Source organism: Mesoplodon mirus, assembly GCF_964341445.2.
Source record: "Mesoplodon mirus genome assembly, chromosome: 11".
Lineage (NCBI taxonomy): Eukaryota > Metazoa > Chordata > Mammalia > Artiodactyla > Ziphiidae > Mesoplodon > Mesoplodon mirus.
This window is the reverse complement of record NC_138987.1, coordinates 36,607,934-36,634,151: the sequence shown is the minus strand read 5'-3', so window position 1 is coordinate 36,634,151 and position 26,218 is coordinate 36,607,934. Positions and strand designations below refer to the sequence as shown.

The 26,218-nt window shown below is 56.2% G+C and overlaps 1 protein-coding gene across 3 annotated transcripts; it reads left to right on the top strand.

Moving 5' to 3' along the window:
* Positions 1-4,854: 4,854 nt before the first annotated feature.
* Positions 4,855-25,442, top strand: PDGFB (platelet derived growth factor subunit B). Of its 3 annotated transcripts, none has more exons than XM_082635365.1 (7): positions 4,855-4,985; positions 13,800-13,896; positions 16,232-16,321; positions 17,841-18,046; positions 19,452-19,593; positions 23,297-23,447; positions 23,828-25,442. In XM_082635365.1, the coding sequence occupies exons 1-6, from the start codon at positions 4,923-4,925 to the stop codon at positions 23,419-23,421; spliced, it is 723 nt and encodes a 240-aa protein (XP_082491491.1). In that variant the 5' UTR covers positions 4,855-4,922; the 3' UTR covers positions 23,422-23,447; positions 23,828-25,442. The 3 variants fall into 3 exon arrangements, with proteins under 3 accessions (XP_082491491.1, XP_082491490.1, XP_082491489.1); XM_082635364.1 differs by having other exon boundaries at positions 23,294-23,447; positions 23,977-25,442; XM_082635363.1 differs by having other exon boundaries at positions 23,294-23,447.
* The last annotated feature ends 776 nt before the right edge of the window (positions 25,443-26,218 follow it).

Here is a 26,218-nt window from a genome sequence, read left to right as displayed (position 1 = left end):
ACAGGGATAACTGACAACATACTTGGAGTGTCCACTCCTGCCTTCAACACAGGATATGTTAACTCATTTGACTCCATGAGGTAATTACTATAGTCATCCACGTTTTACAGATGAGGAAACTGAGGCTCAGAAAGGTCGAGTGACTTGTTCAAGGTCACAGGCTAGTAAATGGTAGAACGGGGGAGTTGAACCCAGGCAGTCTTTGCTGGGAAGACTTGTCCCTTGCCCTAAGCCTCAGTTTCCTCATCTGTAAAATGAGCACATGTGATGTAATACCTCTCTCCCTGGGTGACCGTGAGGGTGAAGCAAGGGCAAAGGCCTTGCTGATGGGGAGTCAGGGGACCGGCCAGTGAGGGGGCTGGGGGAGCTGATGGTGGCTACAGGGCGTGGGCGTAGAGGATGCACTTTGCCATCATACAGCCTGGGCTGGGGTCTCAGGCCATTTGTGGGCTGGCCTTGGACTGTTCCCAGTTTGGAGGTCCAGTTCCTCTTCCGTCAAGCTGGGAAAAGCAAACTTGCCTGGCGTGGGTGTTCCCAGGGCTCCCTCAGCAGAGCGGCGATGCCCAGGACACATCATCCCCACCCTTCTGGACTTGAGGGCACAAGTCTGCCCGTGGGATTGAAGCCAGCTCTTTCCTCAGCCCCTGGCCCCCAATCCCATGGTGTGAGATGCTTTAAATGGACGAGAGCTTAGATTGCTCTAAACACAGTCCAAAAGCCCCCAGCCTTGGGCAGGCCCCCTCCAGCACCTAGCTGAGGGCTGTGGCTCCTCGGTTTTCCACGTGGCTCAGACCTACTGGGAGTGGAAGGGGTGAGAGTTATGGGAGTGTGGCCCCCCACCCTGCAAAACCTGCTCCCAGCCCTCCTGGAAGCCTGATTCCTCAGCGGCCCCAGTGCCATAGATGGGTTGGGGTCTTCCCGGGGTCTGTGAGGGCAGTGCCCCTCAGATATCCTGTGCATCTCAGTTTAGAGGCTCTTGTTACAAGCTCCACCACCGCCCCCCCCAGCTCCTTCCACCCTTCAGGAGGGTGGAACCAACAGGCCAGGAAGAAACAGGCAAGATATTTACTCATTCATTCGTTCCTTCAGCAGACATTTATTGAGCAACTATTGTAGGGCAGGAGCTGGAACGGGCGTCAGTCTAGTGCTAGACCCATATATGGACAATGACAATACTGTGGGGGACATGCTCTGGGGACCCAGAGCAAGCACCAAGTCTGGGGGTTCTTCCTGGAGGAGGTGTCGGCTAAGCCGAGCCTGACAGGAGGAAAAGGAGGGGGTGTTCTTCCCCCACCCCCAACATTGGCATGGTGTCTGCAATGAGAGGTGCTACAGGAAAGGGGTTCTGCTCAGCATGGCATTCAGGCCCAGGTGCCATGTGGTCCCTGCTGCCTCTGCTGTCCCAGTCCTGCCGCTTCTAACCAGTGCGCAAAGCCATCTCAATTTATGTCTACCTCACTCAAGAGCCTGGCGGTCCCAGAGTGCCAGGACTGGCTCTCCTTCCCCTTTCCATTTCCCAGTGCTTCACACAGGGCCCGCAAACCGTAGGTGCTCAATGCTGCTGCTCCAAGGAGCCCTCCCCCATCACATCCCCCCTGAGGCTGAGCTGTGTGCTCCCTCTTTGTGCTCCTACAGCACTTTGTATGTGAGTCAGAGCTCATATTGGTACAGTACTCTCAGCTGGTAACGTGCTTTTGCAGGTATTCGTGTGTTTGATGCTCACCGAAGCCCTGTGTAAGAAGTGTCATTGCTGTCATCGCCGCCAGGACACAGCACAGCATGGTGGCTGAAGCAAGTGTGTGGGCTCTGCAGCTGGACTACTTGGGTTCCGGTCCTGACTCCACCACTATGTGACCTTGAACTCTGTGGCTATGTGACCTTGAACAAGTTGCTTCACCTCTCTGTGCTTCGATGTCTCCATTCATAAGATAAGAGTAAACGTATCTCATTGGAGCATTGAGAAACCACATGCAGAGGAAGAAGAACACTACCCACCATAAGGACACCTCGATAACAATAGTGGTAGCTATGGTCAATTATAAATAAGGATACAGAAGATCAAGGTCAAGAACACCTAGCTGTCCAGTGCAGCAGGGTTTTATCTCTAAGTCTCTAGACTTCAAATCTTGTGTTTTGGGATTATCTTCCCATCTCCCCCACCCCATCTCCCTTGTCACCCTGTCTCCTAATTTATCTGTTTATGTATTTGTCTGTCCTTCTGCATGGGGGCTCCTCCAGGGCAGTATCAGCATCATGCCGTCTCCCCAGTGCCTGGAACAGTGTCTGAGGGAACACGCAAAAGCTTTGTCGAAGAAACGATGGACTCCATGTGCCAGGCATCCTGCTCTGGGCTTCCACATGGATTACTTTATCTGAGCCTCCAGACCACTCTATGAAGTAGATAAAAATCTTTCTACAACTGTATTGAGCTACAATAAAGCACTTATCAGTCTAGATATGTGTGAATACTCGTGAACTCATAATCACCAGCAAAGATGACAAACATTTCCAACACCCCTAAAAATTTCCCATGCCTCTTGGAAATCCCTCCCTCCCTCCAATTATAGCCGTCTCTCCAGCGTATAGGGAAGGAAATCGAGGGACTGAGAAGTTAAACTTCCCAGAGACACTTGGCCAGCAAGTGGCCACTGCAGTATTTGAACCAAGGTGACCTGCCCCTGGCCCGCCTCTTGGCCACTGTGCCATGCTGCCTAGGCAGTAATGGGCAGAGGGCGGGTGCGTGTGGCTGTTTGTAGAGAGGCCCTCCTGGGACATCCACCCTCCCTGCTGCCCCTGCTCAGGGCCAAGAAGACAATTCATGAAGAGACGGTGAGTGTGCCTGTCTCAGTGACTAAGGGTGTGTGCCCACGTGAGGAGCAGGCTGCCACCCCGTAGGGATGTTTGGGTACAAAGGACAGATGACACAGACAGCACAACGGGACCAGATAAAGGTGTCCTAGAGCCAGGAGCTGGGCGATGCGGCGAGTGGGTCTCGTGGTGGGTGCTGGGCTCAGCATGCGAGCGTGTGACTCTGTGACTGTCAGCGTATGACTGCTGAAGGAAGGGACATAGCAGCTCCCGGAGCTGGGGGGCGGAAGGCGTTAACTGTGTGAATGCTGGCTTGGGTGGGGGGCCCTGGGTCTCCAACCCGTGGGCTGAGAGAGGTAGTAAACATCAGGGTGACTGGAGGATCATGATGGCGGCCCTGCAAGGATGCTGCAGGGTTGTGGAGGTTTGTGTGACTCTGCAGTTCAACAAATTCAAATTCAACCAATGCCAGCAACGCCTGTTGTGTGCCAGGCAACCAGCTAGGAGGAGGAGACGTGCACCCAGCTTTCAGCTGAATGGTACTGGCTGCAGGCTTTGTGTGATCACCTTGTGGCTTTTTGGGGGCTGGATGCTTTTTGCCCTTTCTGCCATTAAGTCCTCACGATAACCCTATCCCACTTTGAGGTAAGATGGAGGAGCACAGAAAGGAAGTGACTTGCCCAAGGTGACCCAGCTACTCAGCACCAGGGCAGGATCTGCAGAGCCTGAGCCCTTCACCACCATGCCTGTGCTATGGTACAAATGTCTGGTCCTGGAGGTGCGGGCTTGCACTTCTGCAAGCCAGCAGCCTTGGAGACACCCCTGCCCCCAACCACGTGGGCTAGAAACCAGGCCACAGACACTGTGCTGAGAGGCCCAGCGTTTGGTTGCTCCTAGTTCTACCTTCCCAGGGACCAGATTTCTGGGCGGAGGGGCTGCTGGGCTTTTGGAAACCCCTAGGCACCCCATCCTCGCCTCAGGCCCTCCAGGAGCTCCCGCCCCCCTTCCCCCCTCCCGGTACTGACTCTCGGCCAGAAGAGGAAAGGCTGTCTCCACCCACCTCTCGCACTCTCCCTTCTCCTTTATAAAGGCCGGAACAGCTGAAAGGGTGGCAACTTCTCCTCCTGCCGCTGGGAGCAGCCCGCCTGCCTCCCCGTGCGCCCGCAGCCTCCCCCGCTGCCTCCCTGAGGGCTCCCCTCTGGCCGCCAGCGCCCATCTTTCATTCCCGAGATAGGGATATTTTGCGCGCGCACACAGACACACACGCGCAAAAAGGGGGAAAAAAGCCCACCCTCCAGCCTCGTTGCAAAGAGAAAGCCGGAGCAGCCGCAACTCGCAGCCCGCAGAGGACGCCCAGAGCGGCGAGCGGGCGGGCAGACGGACCGACCGAATCGCGCCGCGTCCACCTGTCTGCCGGGCCCGGTCCAGCGCGCAGAGGGCACGACGCGCGCGCGGAGCAGCCGTGCCCGCCGCCCGGGCCCCGCGCCAGGGCGCACACGCTCCGGCCCCCCCACCCGGCCCGGGCGGGAGTTTGCACCTCTCCCTGCCCGGGTACTCGAGCCGCCGCTGCAAAGCCAACTTTGGAAAAAGTTTTTTGGGGGAGACTTTGGCTTTGAGGTGCCCAGCTCTGCGCTTTCCGACTTCGGAGGCCTTTCCAGAAAATGTTGCAAAAAACCTAAGCCGGCGGGCAGAGGAAAACGCCTTTAGCCGGCGAGCGAAGACGAACCATCGACTGCCGTGTTCTTTTTCCTCTTCGAGGTTGGAGTCCCCTGGGCGCCCCCACACGGCTAGACGCCTCGGCTGGTTCGCGACGCAGCCCCCCGGCCGTGGATGCTCACTCGGGCTCGGGATCCGCCCAGGTAGCGGCCTCGGACCCTGGTCCGGCGCCCAGGTTCTCCCCAACCCCCCAACGACGGAGCCCGGGCTGGGGGCGGCGGCGCCCGGGGGCCATGCGGGTGAGCCGCGGCGGCGGCTGCAGCGGCCTGAGCGCCTGATCGCCGCAGACCCGAGCAGAGCCCACCTCCCTCCCCAGCCCCCGCCCCCCACCCTGGCCGCGGGGGCGGCGCGCTCGGTCCACGCGTCCGGGGCCCCGCGGGGCCGGGCCCGGAGTCGGCATGAATCGCTGCTGGGCGCTCTTCCTGTCTCTCTGCTGCTACCTGCGTCTGGTCAGCGCCGAGGTGAGTTGCGACGGCGGCTGGGGCTGCTTCGCTTCATTCATTACCCCCGACCCCTACCCCCTGATCGCCCTCTCCTTCCGCTGCAGTGAACTTTGGACCCATGCAGCCCCTGGGTCTGGCGCCGGGCGCTAGGTGACCTCCGAGGGCTGGGACGCGAGGTCCGGGAGGTGCCAGGCTCTAAGAGGAGGGGGCAGCGGTGCCTTTCTTTCCCAGGGGCGATCTCAGATCTCCGAGCTTTTAGGCGTCAGGGGAAGGTGTGTGTGGTCCTGTCTCCCACCCCTCAGGAACCCGAGAATAAGCCCCCTCCTAGCCCAAGGGAGAGGGCTGGGGTGGTGCCGAGGCAGCAGGCAGCGCGTCCTCCCGAGCCCACTTCGGCTACAGCTTAGGTCCTGTCCCGGACCCGGCTTGCACGGGAGGTGCGAGCTCGCGCACCGGTGGTGGCAGCCACGCCAGTCTTCGGCTGGGGTTTCCGTCCCACCCTGGCTCCAGCTCCCGGTCGGGCTGGGTGCCCTCGGGACCCGTGCAGGTCTTGCCCGGTCCCAGAGTGCGGTGCAGGAGCAGCCTGTGTCTTGGGCGCAGTGGGTGCCGAGAGAGGTTTTGGGCACTTGGGATTAGGGGAGGAGTGGGGGTCTTAGGGAATCCAGCCCCCGGGGCGGGGTGTGCCTGAGGTCGCGCCATACCTGCGCCCGCACCCTGCGAGAGAACGCACCTCTCTCCCCCGCTCGCAGGGTGCGGAGCGCGCCGCCTGTAAAAGCCTAGCAGAGCTGGGGTGTAAAAACGTCTGCGGGAGCTATCAGATTGTATTGAGTCCCCCGCACCCCTCCCAGCCTCACGTAGCAGTGAGTTGGCAAGTCTACCCGGAATCCAGGTGGGAAAGGGGGCGGGGCAGGGAGGAGGCGCGAGGTGCCGGGGAGAAGAGGGCAGCGGGGAGCGCGGCGTGCCCGGGTCCCGTCCCGCCTCTGCTCGGCCGCGGCCGGGAGCCCGCACTTCGCCTGCTCCCGGGGAGGGCCGGCCCCTCTCGGCCTCTAACGAGGCTTAGGAAGGAGGAGGCGGCGGCGAAGGGGTTAAGGTGAAGAGCTCCGAGGCCGCGGCCGGGCCTTGGGCCGCCGCCAGCGCAGGTTGTTTTGACCACGGAGGAGCCGTCGCCGTCTCCTTTTGTTCTCGGGGCTCCTCGAGGGCCGCCGGCAGCCCGCCCTGGGGCCCCGCCCTTCCGCGGCCACCCCCTGCGGCCAGCACCCGGGAGGGAGGACGCGGGGCTCGGCCCGGCAGCCTACAGGCCCCTCCCGACGCCCCCTCCTCTCCGCTCCCGCAGCCCCCCGGGCCGCGTCCAGCTGTTGCGAAGGGGGGCGCCGGCCGGCCCCAGCTGCCGCTTTGCCTCGCCGCGGGGTCTGGGGGCTGGGCCCGGTGCCAGGGCGTCCTGGGAACGGCGGCGCCCCCGCCGCTGCTCTGCGCAGCCCACCCCGCCCGGCCCCCCGACTCGCTCACTCACCCCACGCATGCACACTCTTGGCCGGAGGCGATGCTGCGCTCCGGCGAGCGGGCGGGTGCGCAGAGCGACGGGCACGCACTACCGCGGCCGGGTCGCGCGCCCGCCGCCGCCACGCCCGTGCACACGCGGGGCACACGCGCGCGCACCGCATACACACGTACGCACGGCCCCCGAACACGCAGCCTGAGCACACGTGCGCGCACACCTACGCACGCACATAGGCACGCACGGCCCCTATACCCCCATGCACCAGGTGCCCACCCCCGCGCAACAGGTGAGCCCACCGTGGGCCTTGGAAGCTAGTTATCTCTGCAGCGACCCCGTTTCTTTCCTGGGTACTATGAGGGAATGGAAACAGGGACCCTCCCGTCAGGTCCCGGCTCCACAGCACCCACTGGTTTTTGTCTGGTCAGGTCAGCTCGAAGCCCCTCAAGCATTATTCTTCTGTGATTGCTTTTTAAAACCATGCTCATGTGGCCGAAAATGGGGGGCGCTGTGATGTCCAGAGTGTTTCTCCCTTCACATAAGCCCTTCTTTGAACCTCCAAGACTGGATGACCCTGAATGGCTGAGGGGGTTTCCCACCCCTGACTGTTCTATCCTCTTTGGGGATCCCAGCCCGCTCTGGAGAGGCTGGGTGACAGCTGGAGAAGGCCTTCCCAGGCCTGCCCTTTCCATTTCCAGCTTCATCCAGCACCTCCTCCTCCTTTTCCAGAGCTCCAGGGGTATGTGTGTTTGGTGGGGAGGCTATGGCACGGAAGCTGGTGCCTTTCTCCTCACTTGAATCACAGCATCCTTGAACATGGCCTTAGGAACCCACAGTTGTGTAGTGCTTTGCAGTTTACGAAGCAATTTCCTGCAGAGCCTGAGTAAGCCTCAGGAGTCTCTAAGGGAGGAGACCTAAAGGGAAAACCTGTTGACATGGGAGCCAGTCCAGGAGGGCTTGCTGGTGGAGGTCGCATTGGGGTTGGCCATGTCCTTGGCACGCTTGTACTGAGCCTCAGGTGGAGGTCTCAGCAGCTGGGAAGGAGGGATGGGGAGCTCTGAGGTGGGGCCTGGCTGAGGGTCGGCTGAGTCCCATAAGGTCCCATCTCCATCAACTGAGCTGGCTTCCGGGAGGGTGACTCTCCTTGTCATGTGATGTCTCTGGCCTCTGCATCGTTCTGCTGAGAAGGAGTGAAGGGACCCGCAGACCTTCAATCACGCAGCTTCTTTCTGGTTTGCTAATGGCCTTAGGTAGTGGGAGACTGACTTGCTACAGGTTAGGATCAAACAGAATTTGGAGGCTCTGGTGCAAGACCTAGGAACAGTGTGTGTGTATGTGAGCAAGAGAGAGATTGATTCAGCAGGAGTGTAAAGCAGTGCTTGCCATGGGCCTCGTAAGTCCCTTTCAGAGTCTTTCCTCACCACCACCGCCCCCCCCCCGCCCACTGAAATGCCCTTCTAGCACAACTATTTTCATTTTCTGATTTATTTAGTTGTTTATTATATGTTTTTCCTCACCAGAGTATAAACCCCACTAGAGAGCTTTTGTCCTGGTCACCACTGTCTCCCCTGCTTAGAACGGTGCCTGGCCCATGGTGGATAATCTGTAAATATTTGTGGAAAGGACAGTGAATCCTTGCGGGGGGCGGGGAGGGAAGGACCAGACATGTATCTAGGGCTTGCTAAGTGCTTTATAAACGCGGCCTCATTCAGTCCTCCCGCAGGGCAGCCCCAAGTAGCCATGCTGCCCTCCAGTAGGCATCTTCATTTGAGTCCCCCTGCATCGCTCCCTCCCCCCACCCCCATCTTGAGAGACAAGCACTTCTTTCTTTTCCGTGTCTTGGTACTTGGACTGCCAAGATTAGACTGGATAGAGAGAAAGAGACAGAAGGAAAATTAGATTGCAGAGGTTCTGGGTATCTTGAGCTGGGCCTCAGTTTCTACCACCTACAAAAAAAAAAAATGAGAAGGTTGGATCAGCTCAGAGTCCCCAAGAGCAGCAGAATTACATGGCCTTCTGAAAATGCAGATTCCTGGGCCCCACTCGGGGCTGGGAGTTGGGACCAGGGGTGGCTGGGGTCAGTGACTGCGATGCGCTGCCAGGATTGTAATTGCTGCCCTGGCCTCTGTCTTCCTGGTCTAACAGTTTTTCTGCTGGAGGGAGACGCGGGAGCCCAGTGGGGGGCTGGGCTAACAGTAATAGTGGAGGGTCCCAGGAGCAATAAGGCAGGGAAATGCTAGGTGGGAAAGGCTGGTTCTAAATGGCTTCTGTGGTCTGCCCAGAGAAGGCTTCTTCAAAGGGCTTGGCTTTGGCATTGACTCTAAATCCGGCCTGAGACTCCCAGGCAGGCGGGCGCTCCGAGGCCTTTTCCCTCTGCCAGCCACTGACAACGCCCCTGCTTGCTTGGGCCAAGCCCGTGTTGTCTCCCTCAGCTGAACGGCAGGCAGGCTGGGGAGTGTATATCTGTGTGTACAGCTGGGGCCCAGGCAGAGGGTGGGGTCCAAGCCCCTTTAATCTGCCAGCCTGGCTGGGAGCAGGTAATTCACCTGGCCTCAGCTAGCTTGTGCCCTTCCTACCTTGCGCAGCTGGCGTTAGGGGTGAGGTGGGGAGGAGGCTGTTTGCCTTGGCTCCCACAGCTGGCTGTGCCCCAGCTGCCTTCTTGCCACGCCCTCGCCCTGCCAGGAACCCCAGGCCTGAGATCTGGGGCAGCTTCATCAGGATGCCAGGCCTCCTTTCCTATCTCCGAGGGGGAGCTGCCCACCCTAAGGAGGCTTCTAGAACCTGTGCCCCGGAAACCCGGGCTCCAGGCTGCTCACCCTCCCACACCTCAAGTAACCTCTGACCCCAGCAGGTGCCCATGTGAGTCTCTCCCAGGGCATTGCATCCTGGAGCTGACCACAGGCTGAATTTGCCCACCTCTCAGCCACCCCCAGCCCCGGAAGGGACCCACCCACCAGCCCACACGGCCCCAGGCAAGTGCCAGTGTGGGGCTCAGGTGTCATTTCCTGTGGCCCGGCACAGGGATAATGCAAAGCCACATACTCTCCACCTACCCACTATCATCCTCAAAAATGTCCTGCACTGCAGGCCCCGCGCATGCGTGCTGCTCGCTGCTGCCCTCAAGGAGCCACACTGAAGGAATGCATGGGGATCACAGCAGGGCTCATTAACTACCCATCATTTGCTGGCTGCTCTGCTAGGTGCAATTCCGCCTCCCAATAACGCCGCTGAGGTATTATTAGCCCCATTTAAAAGATAAAGAAGCGGAGGTTGTGTTAGTTTCTGCTGTATAACAAAATGAATCAGCCATATGTATACATATATCACCATATCCCCTCTCTCTTGCGTCTCCCTCCCACCCTCCCTATCCCACCCCTCTAGGTGGTCACAAAGCACGGAGCTGATCTCCCTGTGCTATTATACTCCAATAAAGATGTTAAAAAAAAAAAGAAAGCAATTCCATTTATAATAGCGTCAATAAGAATAATATACTTAGGAATAAAATTAACAAAAGGAGTGTAAGATTTATACATTGAAAAGTACAAAGCATTGTTGAAAGAAATTTTAAAATATCTAAATAAAAAGAATGACATCCATGTTCATGGGTTAGGATAGTAAATACTGTTAGGATGGCATTAATCTTCAAATTGATCTACACATTCCACTCAATTTCTATCAAAATCCCAACTGGCTTCTTTGCAGAAATTGGCAATTCAGAATTCACAGAGTTATGCAACCATCGCCCATTATTTAATTTTAATTATACTAATATGCACCCAAAGAGAAATATAAGAATTTTAATAACAGCCCTATTTATAATAGCCTCAAAATGGAGACAACCCAAAAATATATCAAGTAAAACATATAAATAAATTGTGGAATACTTATTTAATAGAATGTAAATGAATGAACCACTACTAAATACAGCAACCTGGATAAGTCTCACAAATATAATGTTGAACAAAGAAGCCCATTACCAAAGAAAACATAGTTCAGAATCAGACAAACCTAACAGTAATAGAAAATGGGATGGTGGCCACCCTTAAAAGGAGTTGTGACAAAGAGGAGATGCAAGGAGAGCATCTCAGGTGCTGGGATGGTCTGTTTATTTCTCAAGATATGTGTTTACTTTGTGAAAATTAATTAAGCTGTATACTTATGACCTCTGTACTTTAATGTGTGTATGTTACACTTCAATAAAAAGTTTGACTTAAAAAAAAAAGAAGCTGAGGCTTTAGGTTGTCAAAAGCCTGACTCCAAGAACCCAGGTTTCCCTGGCAGCTGAAGCCCTTGCTTTGTCTACGACAGAGCTTTTCCATCTCTTCACCATGGATGTTTAGGACCAGAGAATTCTTTATTGTGGAGGCTGTCCTGTGCATAGAAGGATGTTTAGCAGCCTCACTCGCCTCCACCTACTAGATGCCAGTAGCATTCCTCTATTTATAACCACCAAAAATGCCTCCAGGCATGACCAGTGTCCCCCGGGGGCCCACCCGCCCCTGATTGAGAACTGCTGCTCATGACCCCTGCAGGGTGGGGAGCTGACAGGAACTGAGGTTAATGCCCAGGCAGCTCCATGGCACTGGGAGAGAGGGGCCCACTCTGCCACTTACGACTCGTGTAGACCTGTAGCTGTTTACTGAATTTTTCTAAGCCTCAGCTTTCTCATCTGGAAGATGGGAATACAAAAAGCGCCAGCCTTTTGGTAGTTGGTACAGCATTTGACTCAGTGTCTGGCCTGTAGTTAGCACTTCACAGAAGTTAGCTGTGGTATTAGTGTCAAATCCAGGGGCTCTCAGGGTGTTCGGGCATCCAGTGGCCAAATTACTGAAAGCACGTGCAGGAATGGCATCTCTGCTTAGAAGAAAGTGGACTCTTTAGGAGGCAGTGTGCTCGGGGGTGGTCCTCCTGGTGGAGGAGGGGGAGAATCATACAGGAGACAACTCCAGAGACAAGGGGAGAGTCCTTCATGCATTTTACCAGTGTTTATCGAGCACATACTGTGTGCTCCTCCCACCTCTCCTGTCTGTATCCTGGGCTCTTCCCCACTCAGCCTGGGAGGTTGTGGGTTTGTTTCCATGAGACAGCATCTCCTTTGCATCATAGGCTGGGTCTGGGCATCTGCTAGGTAGGCCTGTTTGGGAGTCTGCCTACTCTGCTTTGGCCCGAAGCAGCAGCGGCAGCCAGCTCTCCAGGGGGCAAGGAGGTCTTGGCACGAGTGCTATGTGCCATTTGGTCCTGGGCCGTTGGGCCCCTCTCCTGGGGGGTTAATTGAATCATTACTCCACAAGCAGCCTGGGAGACCTGGCTGGGGACCCCACCCTGGGCTTTCCTCTGCTGCTTCTCCCAAGACCCCCAGGCAGAATTAGAATTGAATCAAATGTTTTCAACCCCTTCAATTTGCAACTGAGAGCCAGGATCAGAGAGGGGCGGTGGCCAACCTGAGTTCACGGGGAGGTTAGTAGTTGTAGAGGTGAAATCCTGCTCTTTGGACTACCAGATCTGGGGCAGACAAAACCCTCAGGGGCAGTGGCCTGCCTTGGGCTTCACTGGAGACCAGCCAGCTGCTTTCCGTTCCGCGGGTTGGGTCCTGTGTCCACATCTGGAGACCACCAAAGGCGTGGTCTCTCTGGGTTGGAGGAGGCAGGCCACGTGGAGGTGGGAGAGGAAAGTGAGGGGCAGTTGAGTTGACGTCCCCCCCATCTCACACACGCATACCCTGGTTTCCCGGCTGTGCCGTCGTGGACCCCAGCTCCAAGCCAAACTTACTGCTAGACCCCCACCCTTCTCTCCCTCATACCTCCCGACCGCCCTAGGCACCAGGCAGGGTTATAAGCTCCATGTGCCAATGAAGAAACTCAGCTCAGAGCTCTCAAGGAATTTGCTTTAAGAGCGGACATGGCCACACTCCACCCTGGCCTGCTGACTCCAGGGCTGACTCCAGTGGCCAGGCCCGCGTGTGGTGGGACCCCCGGAGGAGGAGTTGATAAGTGATGAGGAGGCGGAGCTTTGGGGGAGGCTAGAACATGATCAGTCACCGGGCTCCTAACAGACCTTTCGGGGAGCACCCCGGGGACTGGCCACGAGGCAGGGAGAGGGCGGCGTTCCTTCCTTGAGGCAGCCTGTGGGAAGCCTCTCAGCACTCCAGGCTTTGGAGTGTTCAGTGCACCAGCTCGAGCAGGGGCGCCTCCCTTCTTAATCCAGGGAAACTGAGGCACAGACTTGTGTAACCCAAGGTCAGGCAGTAGTAAGTCAGGTCTGCTGAAACCCTCCCCAGGGGCTCCTCCCACAAGGCGGAGCCCTCCTGTGTGTTTACGTGCGCACGTGCATGTGTCTGCACAGGTGTGAGTTCCGGACACGCAGCAGATCTTGCGCATTTTCTTTGCCCCGAGGCACAAGAAAGAGGCCCTCACCTCTTTTTCAAGACCTTTGGCATCAGCCCCTCAGGTCTCCCTGGACCATGGGGGACGGGGCCGTGACATTCCTATGAGGGCTGCTCTCATGTTATTGTAGGACCTGTGATTTCCCTGGAGGAAGCCTGGCTCCAAATGGGGCCTGTTAAAGTGCTTATTAAGTTTCAAGTGTTTTTGGCAACAGGCCAGAGGGGCTCTAAAAATAGGGTTTGGTTGGGCATGGGGCACTGGTGAGCTTTCAGGTTTCCCCGCTGTATCTGAGGATTCCCTTCCCTCCTCTTTTGAGTGAGAGACTAAATAGATAATGCTAGTACATGTGGCCTCCTGAGACCATCCAACTCTTCAAGCATCTGTTAAACACCTTGTGTACCCAGGAGGCTGGGGGTACAGGCTCTGCCATCAGAAAGACTTGGATTTGAATGCAGGTTCTGCTGATTATCGGCTGTAGGACTCCGACAAAGGATGTCGCCTATTTGAGCCTCTGTTTTTACCTCTGTCAAATGGGGATAATTCGATCTCCCATGGCAAATGCTGGCTGCCTTTAGCTGTCAGGCATGGAGGAGAAGCAGAGAGAAATCAGATTGTTGGAGCCTCCAGAACCTGTAGTGTGATGGGGAGACAGATACATACGATCAAATCTAACTTAAAGCAAGCTGAGGTTCTGTTTGGCGGGGAGTGGTGCAGATCTGAGCTGCATCTTAGAGGCTTCCGCAGCATCTGGTCCCGGGCCTTTGTGCTACTGGTTGTCAGGCCTGGAATCTCCCCCCGACCCCTGCCTGCCCCCCGGCCTGGCTGTCCATTTGTCCGTGGCCAAGGAGCCCTATGGGAACTTGCCATAGGAGGGAGTGTGTGTGTTGGGGGGAAGAGGGCCATGGCTGGGAAGCCCTTGCTCCCAGCTCACTTGGCCCCCCTGTGTCTGCCTGGCAGGGGGACCCCATTCCCGAGGAGCTCTACGAGATGCTGAGTGACCACTCCATTCGTTCCTTCGATGACCTCCAACGCCTGCTGCACGGAGACTCCGGAGGTGAATTGAACCCTCGTCCTGTGCTCTGGCCCTCCGCTGAGTCCCGGGGAGCTGGGCGGGCATCCCCGCTGCCAAGGGGGCAGGGCATCTGGCAAGGGCATCCCCGCTCCCTTGGCATCCAGAGACCCAGAGGCCTGTGGCAGCCCCGCAGGGCTCAGCCACACCTGTCCCAGGCAGTGCTGAGTAGGCGGACGGGTTGCTACCTGGGATGTGGGGTGTGGCGGGAGAAGCTCCCACATGTGGCTCTGGCGGGGTGCAGAGGGTGGGGCGCCGAGAGGAGGGGGCAGGGAGAAGGTACCTAGGGCATCTGCCGAATGTGCATCCGGGTGTGGACTCAGCTGGGGAGGGTGGTGCCAGAGGGGCCCTCTCCCTGCCCCTCCGGCCGAGGGCCCAGTCTCCAAGGTCTCCGGGGGACACCTGGCCCACACTAGTGGGCAGCCCTGCCCTTGCCCAAGAGTGCGCTCAGCGCATGGGCACGTGCTTGGTGGCACACACGTGGCGGGGCTGGCGGGCTGGGTCGGGAATGTATTTATAAACGCTGCCTTCAGAGCAAATTCCATTCTATTCTAACCTCTGGCCTGTTCCCTGGAGCCCTGGTCGGCAGCCCCCCTGCACCCCCAGCTCCCCTTCCCTCTGGGGTTTTGTCTCTTTGTCACTTTGTAATCCTTGCCCAGACTGCTATCTACGGGGGACAGCATTTCCTGCCTTTGTTTCCTCTCCCCGTTGGGCCCCTGGCTCCCTCTCAAAAGCATTCCCGGGCCCTTTCAAACCCGCCTGTGCTGGGGGCTGGCGAGGCAGGCGGGAGGGGGCCCCAGCTGGGCCCACCTATTGTTCACCAGGCCCCCCGCCCCACGTCTCCCACACCTCCCACCCCATGCCCGACTGGCCAGCCCTGGTCAACACAATGGGGCAACTTCCAAATTTAGCCTCTCTGCTGTTTCTTCCCAAGGCCCTTGGCCCTCACCCTCGGGCAGCCCCTGTGGACCCCGGGTGGGAGTCGGGAGCTCCGAGATGAGGTTTTCAATAGCGGACCTGTTTCAAGGCAACCGTGTGGCTATTTTTTCCTAATCCACTTAACGTTTCCACAAAGCACATCTTTTCCCCATCTCCTCCCCACCAGGGACATTCCAGAGATGGCAGAGAGAAAGGAAGGGAGTGAGAAGGACAGACAGACGTGCTGACGCAGGAGCGGTAGGCTAGACGGAAAGGCACCCGTTGTAGCACAATGTCCTCCAAACAGGACCCACTGGGAGCCTCCGCGGACGAGCGGGAGCTGTGTCTTGGGCAGGGCCAGTGGGCCGGTGGGCTGGGGAGACGGCGGGAGCGTGAGGTGCTGCATGGAGGAAGCAGGGCTTGTCCTCAACCCCCGTAGTTTATTTGCTGGCGCTTCAGCCATCAAGAGTTGGAAGGGGCTGCCCACAGTTCAGTGAGGAACTCCACGTCTTCTGCAACCCTCACTTCCCGCAGCTGCTTCCGGCCGCCATCTCTAGAGAGAGGGATGCGTCCAGGGAGTGCCAATGATGCTGAGAGGAGGGCCACCCAGGATAGAGAAGGGAGCTGTGGTTTGTGACTTTAGGAATAAATGGACAACTTAGGGCAGAAGGGGGGCAAAATGTTAGGGGGAGAGGGACAAACACCGTGAAAGACTGGGGGCTGGAGAGAGACTAGGGCCGAAAAGGGGGCAGGGCAAGGGCTCCCCCAACACCCACCCCCCGCCCCACCAGGCCTGGCTCTTCACCTCCTGTCTCTGCCTTCAGCCTCCACCCCCATCCCTCTCCTTCCCTCCCTCTTCCCCGCCCAACTGGGCCATTGTCCGGGGCTCCAGAGGGGCTGTGTCCAGGGCATGCCGGTCCCCCCTGGGGATTCTGGGAATTTCTCCATTCAGCACTTCCTATGGGAACGCTGGGTGGAGGGGCACTGGAAACTGGCCTTCAGAGCTCTGGGTCCTCACCCTGCCCTGGAGGCCAAGGAGGGTTCTCTTACAGTAGCAAAGGGGATAGGTTATTTTTAACTCCATTGACATGGGTTCTGTCCAAATATGTGGTTGAAGGGCCCGGAGTGGGGCTGATGATCCCTTGGCGATGCAGTCAGGGCCCCACGACCCTCTGAGCCCCATGGCCACCCTGGGGTTTGTCTGGAGGGGCCCCTCCTCAGAGCTAGGACCCTTGGGTTCACAGGGAGCCCGAAGGGGAGACTGTTTTCTGGAGTGGTGTGCCAGTGGGGGGATGGGGAGGGAAGCAGTCCTCCCGCCTGCCCTGGAACCCACATCAGAGCCCCCAGAGCCGTGGTCGAGCCAGCCAACAGTTTTCAGAGTGTGTCTGACCTCCTCTTACAGATGAAGACGGGGCTGAATTGGACCTGAATTTGACCTGGTCTCATTCTGGAGGCGAGCTGGATAGCTTATCCCGCGGGAGAAGGAGCCTAGGTAAGACTGAGGGTGAGAACGGTGGCCTCTCAAAGGTGGGAGCCAGGGAAGAATTGGGGATGCAGCCAGCCTGAGGCCGGAGGGCCTGCTCCTTCGTTCTGACACTTAGGACCGAGTGAAACTGAAAGAGCACAACCATCCTTAAATACCCTCCTCTATTGAGGAGCTAAGTCATCATCCTCCCCCCAACCAACACACACTGTTTTCTAAATATAGTTCGTTAAAACCTCATTGGTTCATTAGTTCAACCTTGGAGGTAGAGATTATTAACCCCATTTTATAGAGTTGAAAACTGAGGCCCAGAGAGGGTAAAAAAGCAGCTGAGGTCACACAGCTAGCAAGTGGTGGGGCTGGGATCCTAAGTGGCTCTTCTTGCTTGAACCCAGTGCCGCTGGCAGGCTGCGTGTCTCCTTTGCAGCGTAAGTGCTGTGCCTGTGACAGCAGGCGTGAAGCAAAGGAGGGTGCAGGTCACTGGGTCCCACAGAAGCTTTCTTAGGGAGGTGGGTGCCCGCTCCAAGCCCCTCTTCCTCTCTGCCCACCTGCAGTCCCCAAAATTCTGTAGACCATGGCTGGGGGGCCCGCCACATAAGAGTCAGGTGGCCTGAGTTTCACTCTTTGCTCTGTGAATTTGGGCAGCTAATTCAGCTCTCTGAGCCTCAGTTCCTCTATATGTGAATAATGACAGATGACAGTCGCCCCAGCGTTGACTGTAAGCCTGCTGTAGGCCAAGTTTCACTTACTCCTTTGATCAGCAAGTACAGTATAGGAACTGTTATTTTCCCATTTCATAGGTGAGGAGACTGAGGCTTGAAAGAAGCAAAAGCATAAGAATAGATTACAGTGTAAACAGCAATGTGAGAGTGGCTACAAGATAATACACAAGGAAGGGCCACATGCCAGGCAAACTCATAAATGTATGAAATCATCAAATAAAATGGTTGAGGGCTGGCGGGAGGAAACTGACGAGTACCCCACGCCAGCGCTCTCGGAATGATCTCACTTGATCCTTACGGTGGTTTGGGGGTGTAGATCTCATCATCCCCATTTTTATTTATTTATTTGGCTGCATTGGGTCTTCATTGCGGTGTGCAGGCTTCTCATTACGGTGGCTTCTCTTGAGGCAGAGCACGGGCTCTAGGCGCTTGGGCTTCAGTAGTTGTGGCGCACGGACTCAGTAGTTGTGGTCCACGGGCTTAGTTGCTCCACAGCATGTGGGATCTCCCCGGACCAGGGCTCAAACCCATGTCCCCTGCATTGGCAGGTGGATTCTTAACCACTGCGCCACCAGGGAAGTCCCTGATCATCCCCATTTTGCACGTGGGGAAACTGAGGCCTCAAGCCTGTCAGCAGCCTGCCCAAGTTCCGTGGCTGGTAACCCTCCACGCTGGGGTTGAAGGAGATGGGACAGGCCAGCGTTTCTGAGGGCGAGCAGTCCCAGAGGGGCTCCGCGCTGAACTTTCCTGTTGGTGGGGCTTCTGGACAGGCCCACCACCCTGATGGAGGTCCCCGCTCCCTCCAGGTTCCCCGACAGTCGCTGAGCCAGCCGTGATCGCCGAGTGCAAGACACGCACCGAGGTGTTCGAGATCTCGCGGCGCCTCATAGACCGCACCAACGCCAACTTCCTGGTGTGGCCGCCCTGCGTGGAGGTGCAGCGCTGCTCTGGCTGCTGCAACAACCGCAATGTGCAGTGCCGCCCCACGCAAGTGCAGCTGCGGCCCGTTCAGGTACCCAGGCCTCGGCCAGCCTGAGGGTAGGGGGCACGGGACTCGCTGACCAGGCTTCGGGGGGCGTCCAAAGGCCTCCTTGGCGGGCTCCAGGGCTCCATCCAGAGGGGCCGATCTCGAGATGCTCCCTCCCGACAGGTGTGCAGAGGCCTCCCATGGGTCCACTGAGGCCATCCAGGCTGCGGTGACCATGAGCCACAGACAGGCCCCCGGGATGGGGCCATATGTAAAGGATGCTGCCTCCTCCTTTACAGGGATCAAATCCCCAAACGTCCCTGGAACAGACAGGTCCACAAACATATCGGACACTCAGAACATTCTGGGCAGCTGTTCAACTTCCCTAAAGATCTCCCCTATTCAGGGCTCTCAGTTTTCTTCAATCCACACAGAGAGAGGCTCAGCTAGGTGCCCCAGCATCTTTAACACCCGCCCATCTCCCTTTGACAGGTCGTGTCTCTAGCAAGGAGGGTAGAGAGACCCCCCCCAGGCCATAGACCCTGCAAGAGCTGGGGCAGCCCTTAGCAGAGAGTCAGAATGCTGAATCCTGTCCCCTTTCTGGAAAGATTGGGTGTACACTCTGACTCAAGGGAAATTTTAGAGTAGAGGCCATCCTGGGGAGCTCCTGGTCTCACACGGGGCAGGGCAGGGCCAGAGAAGTCTCAGCTGTCTTCTGATTTATGTGGAAAGGTTTCTGCACCTCTGGGGGCAGCCTCGCCCACACACCAGCTCAGGCTGGGCCAAGCTGCTGCTGGGCGGTGGGCACGCCTCTCCAGGGCTCAGGACCGGCTTGGTGCTCCCTACCTACTCTTGCCAAGTGCCCTGCCTACCTCATCACACTCCCCTCCCCTATGGTCAGCCGTGGCCTTGCCTCGTGCCCGCCTTCCATCCCAGGCCTGGGCCTTGGGCCCAAGATTACCAATGTCACTTTCTACCCCGGCGCCCACTGTCATGGTATCTCCTGTCCCCAACACTGCCAGCTCTGTGGATGGACACCTGACAGCTGACCTCCCCCTTCCCGCCTCCCTCCTGGATAAAGCCTCCCCCCACTTCCTTCCAGACAACCATCTCCCCGCCTCTGCTGCAGCCCCTGACCTTGGCTGGCGCTCAGGGAATGAGGACACCACAGGCCCCACGCTTAACCGGGAAATGCCTTTCTCCCTCTCTGGGGGATCTGAGGGGGGCTGCCGGAGACCAGGTCAGGAGGGCTTGTTTTGATGGAAAAGCTACGAGAAGAGCAGAGGGCAAGGTCCTGCCATTGTTTGGGCCAAAGCGCCTACCCTGCTGCAATCCAGGCTTTCGAGGAAAGATCACCGCAGGGGATGCTGGGTGGCAGAGCAGGCAGGCAGCTCTCTCGGCCCCTGCCTGTGTGGTCTTACGGAGGCACTTTGGTGGTTCTGTCTTCCAGGTAAGAAAGATTGAGATAGTACGGAAGAAGCCAAACTTTAAGAAGGCCACGGTGACCTTGGAGGACCACCTGGCGTGCAAGTGTGAGACGGTGGTGGCACGATCCGTGACCCGAAGTCCTGGGAGTTCCCAGGAGCAGCGAGGTAACCGCCCATCCAGGGTCTGCCTCTAATTGCTCAGCCCCCTTCTTCTATGGCAGCTGCCGGGGGCATGCTGGGGGAATTGGACCTGGCGTGCCCCTGGTTAAGTTCACCTGAAGCTTTCCATGTCCCTGACAACAATCCAGATTCCTCCCCTGCCTGGGAGGCCTTATGTGAGGATGTAGCCCCCGGTTGGCCCTCTGGCCTTGTTGCCAACCAGTCCCCCTCACTTATGCCACCCCAGCCAGGTTGGCCTGTTTGAGTGGCCAAATAAGTTTCTGCTTCAGGGCCTTTCTTTGTACATGTCACTCTGGCTGAAATTCACTCCTCCTGGCTCTTCACAAGCCTAGGTCCTGCTCTTCACTTGGGTCTCAGATCAGAAGTCACCTCCTCCTAGAGGTCTGCTGACCGCCCCATCCAGAGCAGCCCCCATCCCAGTCTTGCTACCGTAGCCCCCTACTTTGTTTTGTGAGTGCATGAAATGGTGGGAGGAACCATGAGAGAGAACACCTTAAGGCATATATCGTAACCAGATATTTGACTACTTGTCCTGGGGAGGAGAAATCAAACTAATTCCTTGTAGCCTTGATGAGGGAATTAGGACCAGTGGGGTGGAAAATCACCAGAGAGAGATTTTAACTACATATATGCAAAAGCTGGTGATCAGTCAGGAGTCCAAGATGGAATTGTCTGCCTTGTGAGGTGGTGAGTTCTGTGTTCCTGGAGGTATGCAAGTAAAGGCTGGGCAACAATGTAGCAGGGATCTGACAGATAGGGTTCAAACACACGGATAAGTTGGAACTGGAATTCTGTTCCTGTCCTTAGATTTCACAAATTCACAATTTCACGGGCAAGTTTGACTTAAAGAGTTGAAAGGGACTAAAAAAATGGTCCAGTTGCCTCCTCTACATTTTATGGAGGAGGTGCCTGAGGCCCAGATAAGCTGAGGTCTTGCCCAAGGTCACACAGCCAGTTCCAGGTGGGGCATAACTAGAATTCAGGTATCCTGAAGTTCTGTTCCTGGCTCTTCCCTCACCCTGACAGCTGTCACTGGCTCTTAACTTGCCTCGTCTTTTTTTTTTTTAAGGATTAAAAAATTTTAGAGCTAGAGATGATCTTACAAGTCAGTCCTTCAGTGTTACTAATGGGGCTGCTGGAGCACAGAGAGGTTAAGGGACTTCATGAAGGTAGCATAGCGGCAAAGTTGAGCCTGGAACCCAGGTCTTGGAACACCTAGTTTTGGGTTCTTTTGACTATCTTGCTGCGTTTTCTCCCTCGAAGAGAAAAGTAAGGATCAAATGAGACTCATTAAGTTAATAGGATTAGATGAGCATAAAAAAATCATGCAAGTGACTGTTTGGATTTTCAATAACTTTCTTTGGTTAGGGGACAGGACAATCTCACTGTCATTTCTTACTAACAAGCCTCCTGAAGACAGGGCCATCTCAGCCTCTTCCTCCTGTTCTAAGAGCTGAGCTGAGTCATGGATGACCTAGGAAGGCTGAGAATTTGACAGCTTCAAACTGACATGTTGTAAATTATCTGTAGAGTTAATATGGAGAATGACGGCTGTTCAGGAAAAATTATATTCTTCTTTTTTTTTTTTTTTTTTGCGGTACGTGGGCCTCTCACTGTTGTGGCCTCTCCTGTTGCGGAGCACAGGCTCCGGACGCGCAGGCTCAGCGGCAATGGCTCACAGGCCCAGCCACTCTGCGGCATGTGGGATCTTCCCAGACCGGGGCACGAACCCGTGTCCCCTGCATCGGCAGGCGGATTTTCAACCACTGCGCCACCAGGGAAGCCCCTATATTCTTCTTTATGTTTAGAATGGGGTTCTGTTCCCTGCCTTCGTTTCATGTGATTTTCTGAACCAGTTTCTTAGGAGGCATGTTCAACCACTTGATATGTAGGTCTTGCCATTTTAGTTTCAGCATTTTGGCCCTGGGTGACAGTTCCTGTGGCAGCTGGTGGTGTGGCACGTGTGATAGTGTCAGACCTCCTGGGCTCAAATCTCTGCCCTATCACTTATGAGCTGAGTGATGACCTTGAACTTGCTCAGGCTTTTCCCAGCCCAGCGTCCTGCTGATGGCCCTGTCTCTGGCCCTCTCGGGCAGCCTCCCTCAAGGGGGACCTGAGAGCCCACTGAGTCCCTAAATTTCCTACTTGCAGCAGTGGGGTAACTGCCTCATGAGAGCCTGTGTCTGTGAGGTGGGAAGTCAGGTGTTGGCCCCAAAGTAGCTGGGTGGGCTGGGGAGAACTCTGAAGCCTCCCAGGAAGAGGCAGGCCTTGAGCTTGGCAGAGAAAACTTTCATTGCTAGGATGTCTACCTAGGAGCCCAGGAGGAAGAGATACATAAGTGCTAATCTTGACCAAGACTGGCAGGCACTGTGATTTACAGCCCAGTGGTTGAAAACATGGATTCCAGAGGCAGATCCCTGCATTCAAATCCCAGACTTTCTGTCTCAGTTTCCTCATCTGTTAACTGTACAAACCTGTACCCACTGTGAGGATAAATAAGCTTAGAACTTTGACAGGTGCATGCTAGCTAAGGGTTTCTGGCGATTTCCATGCATTATCTCCTAAACCTAGGGGGCCAGGGCTGCTGTTCTCAGTTTTAAAGATGTGGGAATTGAGGCACAGAGAGTGTGTGTGACTTTCCCCAAAGCATACAGCTAACACCTGGGAGAGCCCAGTTTGGACCCAGGTGGTCTGGCCCACCCCACTGTACTGCCTCTCGGAATTGCTGGGGCCAGGCAGACGACAGGTACAATGGAGGGAAAGGCCCAGGTCAGTGGTGGAAGGGTGTGGTTATGCCCGAAGCCTAGTGGCTCCCCCATCCCATGACTGGAAGAGGCTGAGGTTGGTGGGTGGAAACCTCAGTAGGGGGTCAAAGGAAGGAAAAAAGAAACAAGTGAATAATAAGAGCAGCTGCTATTTACTGATCACTTCTCTAAACTTAGTGGCTTAAGACAATAGTCATTTGCTATGCTCTCTCCGTCTGTGGGTTGGCTGTGCTCAGCTGGGTGGTCCTGGTTGCATCTCTTGCAGTTGCAGTCAGTTATCTGGAGGCTGCACTAGGAGGGCTGGGCCTCTATCCCTCTCCCTGTAGCCCAGGGCCCCTCCTCCCCATGTGGCTCCCACATGTGGCAACCCCAGCAGGCGAACCAGACTTCTTATGTGACAGCACAGGGTTCCCCAAAGTGCAAAGGTGGGAGCTGCCAGGCCTTCTTAAGGCTCATGCCTGGAACTGACCAGCACCAGTCTGCCTTCTTAAATTGGTTAACAGATCCAAGTCCAGTCCATGTACAAGGGGCATGGAAATCAGGGGCATATCAGTGGGGTAATGACAAAGAACTTGAGGCCATAGTTCATCTGCTCCCCTCTGTGTTTGCCAGCATATTGTCAGTTATTCCTTCCACTAGTCCCATGAGGTGGGCAGTTTGTTATCCCCATTTCACAGATGGGGAAGCAGAGGCACAGAATGGTTCAGGAATTGTCCCTAAGGTACAGCTGGTGAGCGGTGGAGTTGGGATTTGAACCCAGGAGTTCTGGCTGGGTTCAAATCTAGACTCCCCTTCCCACCCCCTCTCTCAGCCCAGAGGATATGGGGAGGTCTGTGGCAGGCCTTAGTCAAGGGGATAGACACCCCCAAATCCCCGCCAGTGTTCATCCACCTGCTAACCAGACCTTTCTTTCTCTCAAGCAGCCAGGACACCCCAAACTCGGGTGACCATTCGGACGGTGCGAGTCCGCCGGCCCCCCAAGGGGAAGCACCGGAAGTTCAAGCACACGCATGACAAAAAGGCACTGAAGGAGACCCTTGGAGCCTAGGGGCATCTGCAGGAGAGTGCGGGCAGGTGAGGACCCAGAGGGGAAACTGAGGCCCAGCACCCCGTGTTCCTTCTCCCTGGCCTGTGGCTTTGGCTGAGGAAGCGGTGGGGGAAGAGGCATTTTCCCATACAAAATCCAGGCTCTAAGCCTTGATCTCCTCTTCCAGTTATCAATGGAGTTTTTCCACGGCACAGGTTGGGTGAGCGGCTTTAAGGACCCCTGCCCAGCTGTGTCTCAGTATGCCCTAAGAGGATGGGAGGTCTAAACCTCAAATCTTCCAGCCCTGAGCCCTGCTGAAAATCAGGGGCAGCTGGTTGACCCCAGCTCCCTGCCCCTGGTTGCCTGTAAGAGTGGGATGGAGCCCTAGGCTGTTTCTGATCCCCGTGTCCCTCTGCTTGGCCTACAGGGTTATTTAATATGGTATTTGCTGTATTGCCCCCATGGGGTCCTTGGAGTGATAATATTGTTCCCCTCGTCCGTCTGTCTCGATGCCTGATTCGGACGGCCAATGGTGCTTCCCCCACCCATCCACGTGTCCGTCCACCCTTCCACCAGTGGGTCTCCCCTCAGTGGCCTCCAGCATCTTGCCCAGAAGCTCAAGAAGGAAATGAAGGACCTGGACTCCATCGCTGTCTTCCTCTCCTGACCTGGAGAAAATGGGATGAAAGTGCAAGATAGACTGATGGGGGTCGCTGGTGGGGGAAAGGAGCTTCCTTCCCCAGCGCTACGGACTGGCCTGAAACCCTGCTCGTGGGCCTGAGGACCTCTCAGCATGGCCTGCCTGGTCCCTGGACCTGCAGCCAGCTCTGATGGGAGCACCCCCAGGCAGGCCAGGGTACTCATACTCCTGTGGCTGAGACCATGTTGGGAAGCATAGACTGGAGAAAACCCCCTCCTGCAATGCCCAGGCCCGGTCATCTCCCCTTGGTTACCTCTGCTCAAAGTGGCTTCTTTTCATTTTATACGTTTGAATTCTTTGAAGATGCGGACTCCTCAAGGCAGGTGTGGCCAGAGCACCAGGCAACCAAGTGCCCTCTCAGACGGGTTAGAGATGGACTTTGCTCCGGAGGTGGATGGAGATGGTGACCTGGGCATGCACTGCCTCCTTCCACTCCCCCTGTTCACTTTTTCCTCTGTTTCATCTCTCTACCTCCACCCTGTGTCTCCTCCTGTCTTGACCCTTCAGTCTGCTCCACCAAGGGGCTCTTGGACCCCTTATTGAGGCCACAGATAACCCCAGTCATTGCTCTGTAGGACAGAAGACCAGAGCCCAGGGCAGCAGGGGGCCTGGCTGTCGTATCCCAGCCCAGTCAAGACTGCCATGTAAGGTTGTACAGGGTGTACACTGCACAAGAGCACTGCATGCAGGGAGCACAGGTCACACACAACCATAGACATGGCCAATTTGTATATTTATTATGACAATTTTTTGGCAGATGGAGGTAAAGTGTCTTGAGGAAAGGGATCCTTTTCCTAATTGACACAAAGGCTCTGTGTGGACTGGCTGTGCCTCTGACCCAGCCCACGACTTGGAGCGGTCAGACAGGACTGAGCCCTTGGTGGGGGACTGGGGAGCAACACTTGTCCCTGTGGCCTCCATTTCCCCAAGTCCTCAGCTCAAGCAGTCTCCCCTTTAGGCAGGTGTGAAAAACCCAAGAGAAGGTCTCCAAGGGTAGGGGGTAGCCCTTGCTCCGCCCCTGCACACGCCCCTCTTCTTAGATCTTTTTGAGTTCCATCTCTGGTGGCTCCTCCCAGGAAACCAGCTATTGGGCTGGGAGTGGGTGAGAAAAGGGAAAAGATCCCCAGGGCCCCCTAGGGGTGGGGTCTGAGCTCCCACCTCCCTTTCCACCTTCTACTGCACTTTCCCCCCTCCCCCCATCTCCCCAATCTGCTTCCTTCAGTTTGTAAAGTCGGTGATTATATTTTTGGGGGCTTTCCTTTTATTTTTTAAATGTAAAATTTATTTATATTCCGTATTTAAAGTTGTAAAAAAAAAATAACCACAAAACAAAACCAAATGAATCCGCCGGAGATCTGTCTGTTGGCACTGCATGTGACAATTACCCTTTAAGCATTGGCAGGATTTGCCGACAGCTTACGACGGGTTCCTCTCGCTCTGGGAGACAGGCGCAAACTCATGCGTGCGTGCGTGCGCACACACACATTCACACATGCATGCGCACACGCCGGCCCACTGCTCTGAGGGAGGCCTCTGTCCGGGAGCCGGTGAGAGCCAGACAGCCCACTCTGTATGGCTTGGTCCCGCTTGCAGCTCCTGATACCTGGACCCCACGTCCCTGTGCTTGTCACTGGCAGTGACAAGAGATGGGTTTCTCCAGCCTGAGGGTCTCCACAGGGGAAACGGATCCTCAGCATCATAGGGTGGGACTGGCTGTGGGGAGGGGGTACCCAGCGTGGGGAAGGCTGGAGGAGGTCCCGGAGGGGCCGTGGGGTTTAGAAGGAACTAGTCTGAAATTTGGGGCTGGGGTCTGATCTTGGCTCAGCCCTTAGCCAGCTGTGTGGCCTTGGGCAAGTCATAGCCCCTCTCTGGTCAGAATACCATCTGAAACAGAAGAAGATGGCCAGGAGACCTGTGGTCTCCAAGGTCCAGCTGTGTGGTTCTGTGCTTCCCCTCATCCACGAAGACTTGGGTCTGATTCCATGAAAAAGATGCCAGATGTATTCTGGGTCTTACCTGCTGGCAGACTAGTGTTGACGGAGAAACCTAGGAGGTGGAGAATCTGACTCATCATACGGACAATCTAAAACTAAAACCATTTTGCCCCTGGAAGTAGTG

Bases quoted from the DNA above. Each gene is read 5' to 3' on its own strand.
- PDGFB (XM_082635364.1), top strand. From the start codon at position 4,923: ATGAATCGCTGCTGGGCGCTCTTCCTGTCTCTCTGCTGCTACCTGCGT. The intron at 16,322-17,840 runs GTAAGACTGAGG...CGCTCCCTCCAG, and splicing joins CCGCGGGAGAAGGAGCCTAG to GTTCCCCGACAGTCGCTGAG. The intron at 19,594-23,293 runs GTAACCGCCCAT...CTTTCTCTCAAG, and splicing joins GAGTTCCCAGGAGCAGCGAG to CAGCCAGGACACCCCAAACT.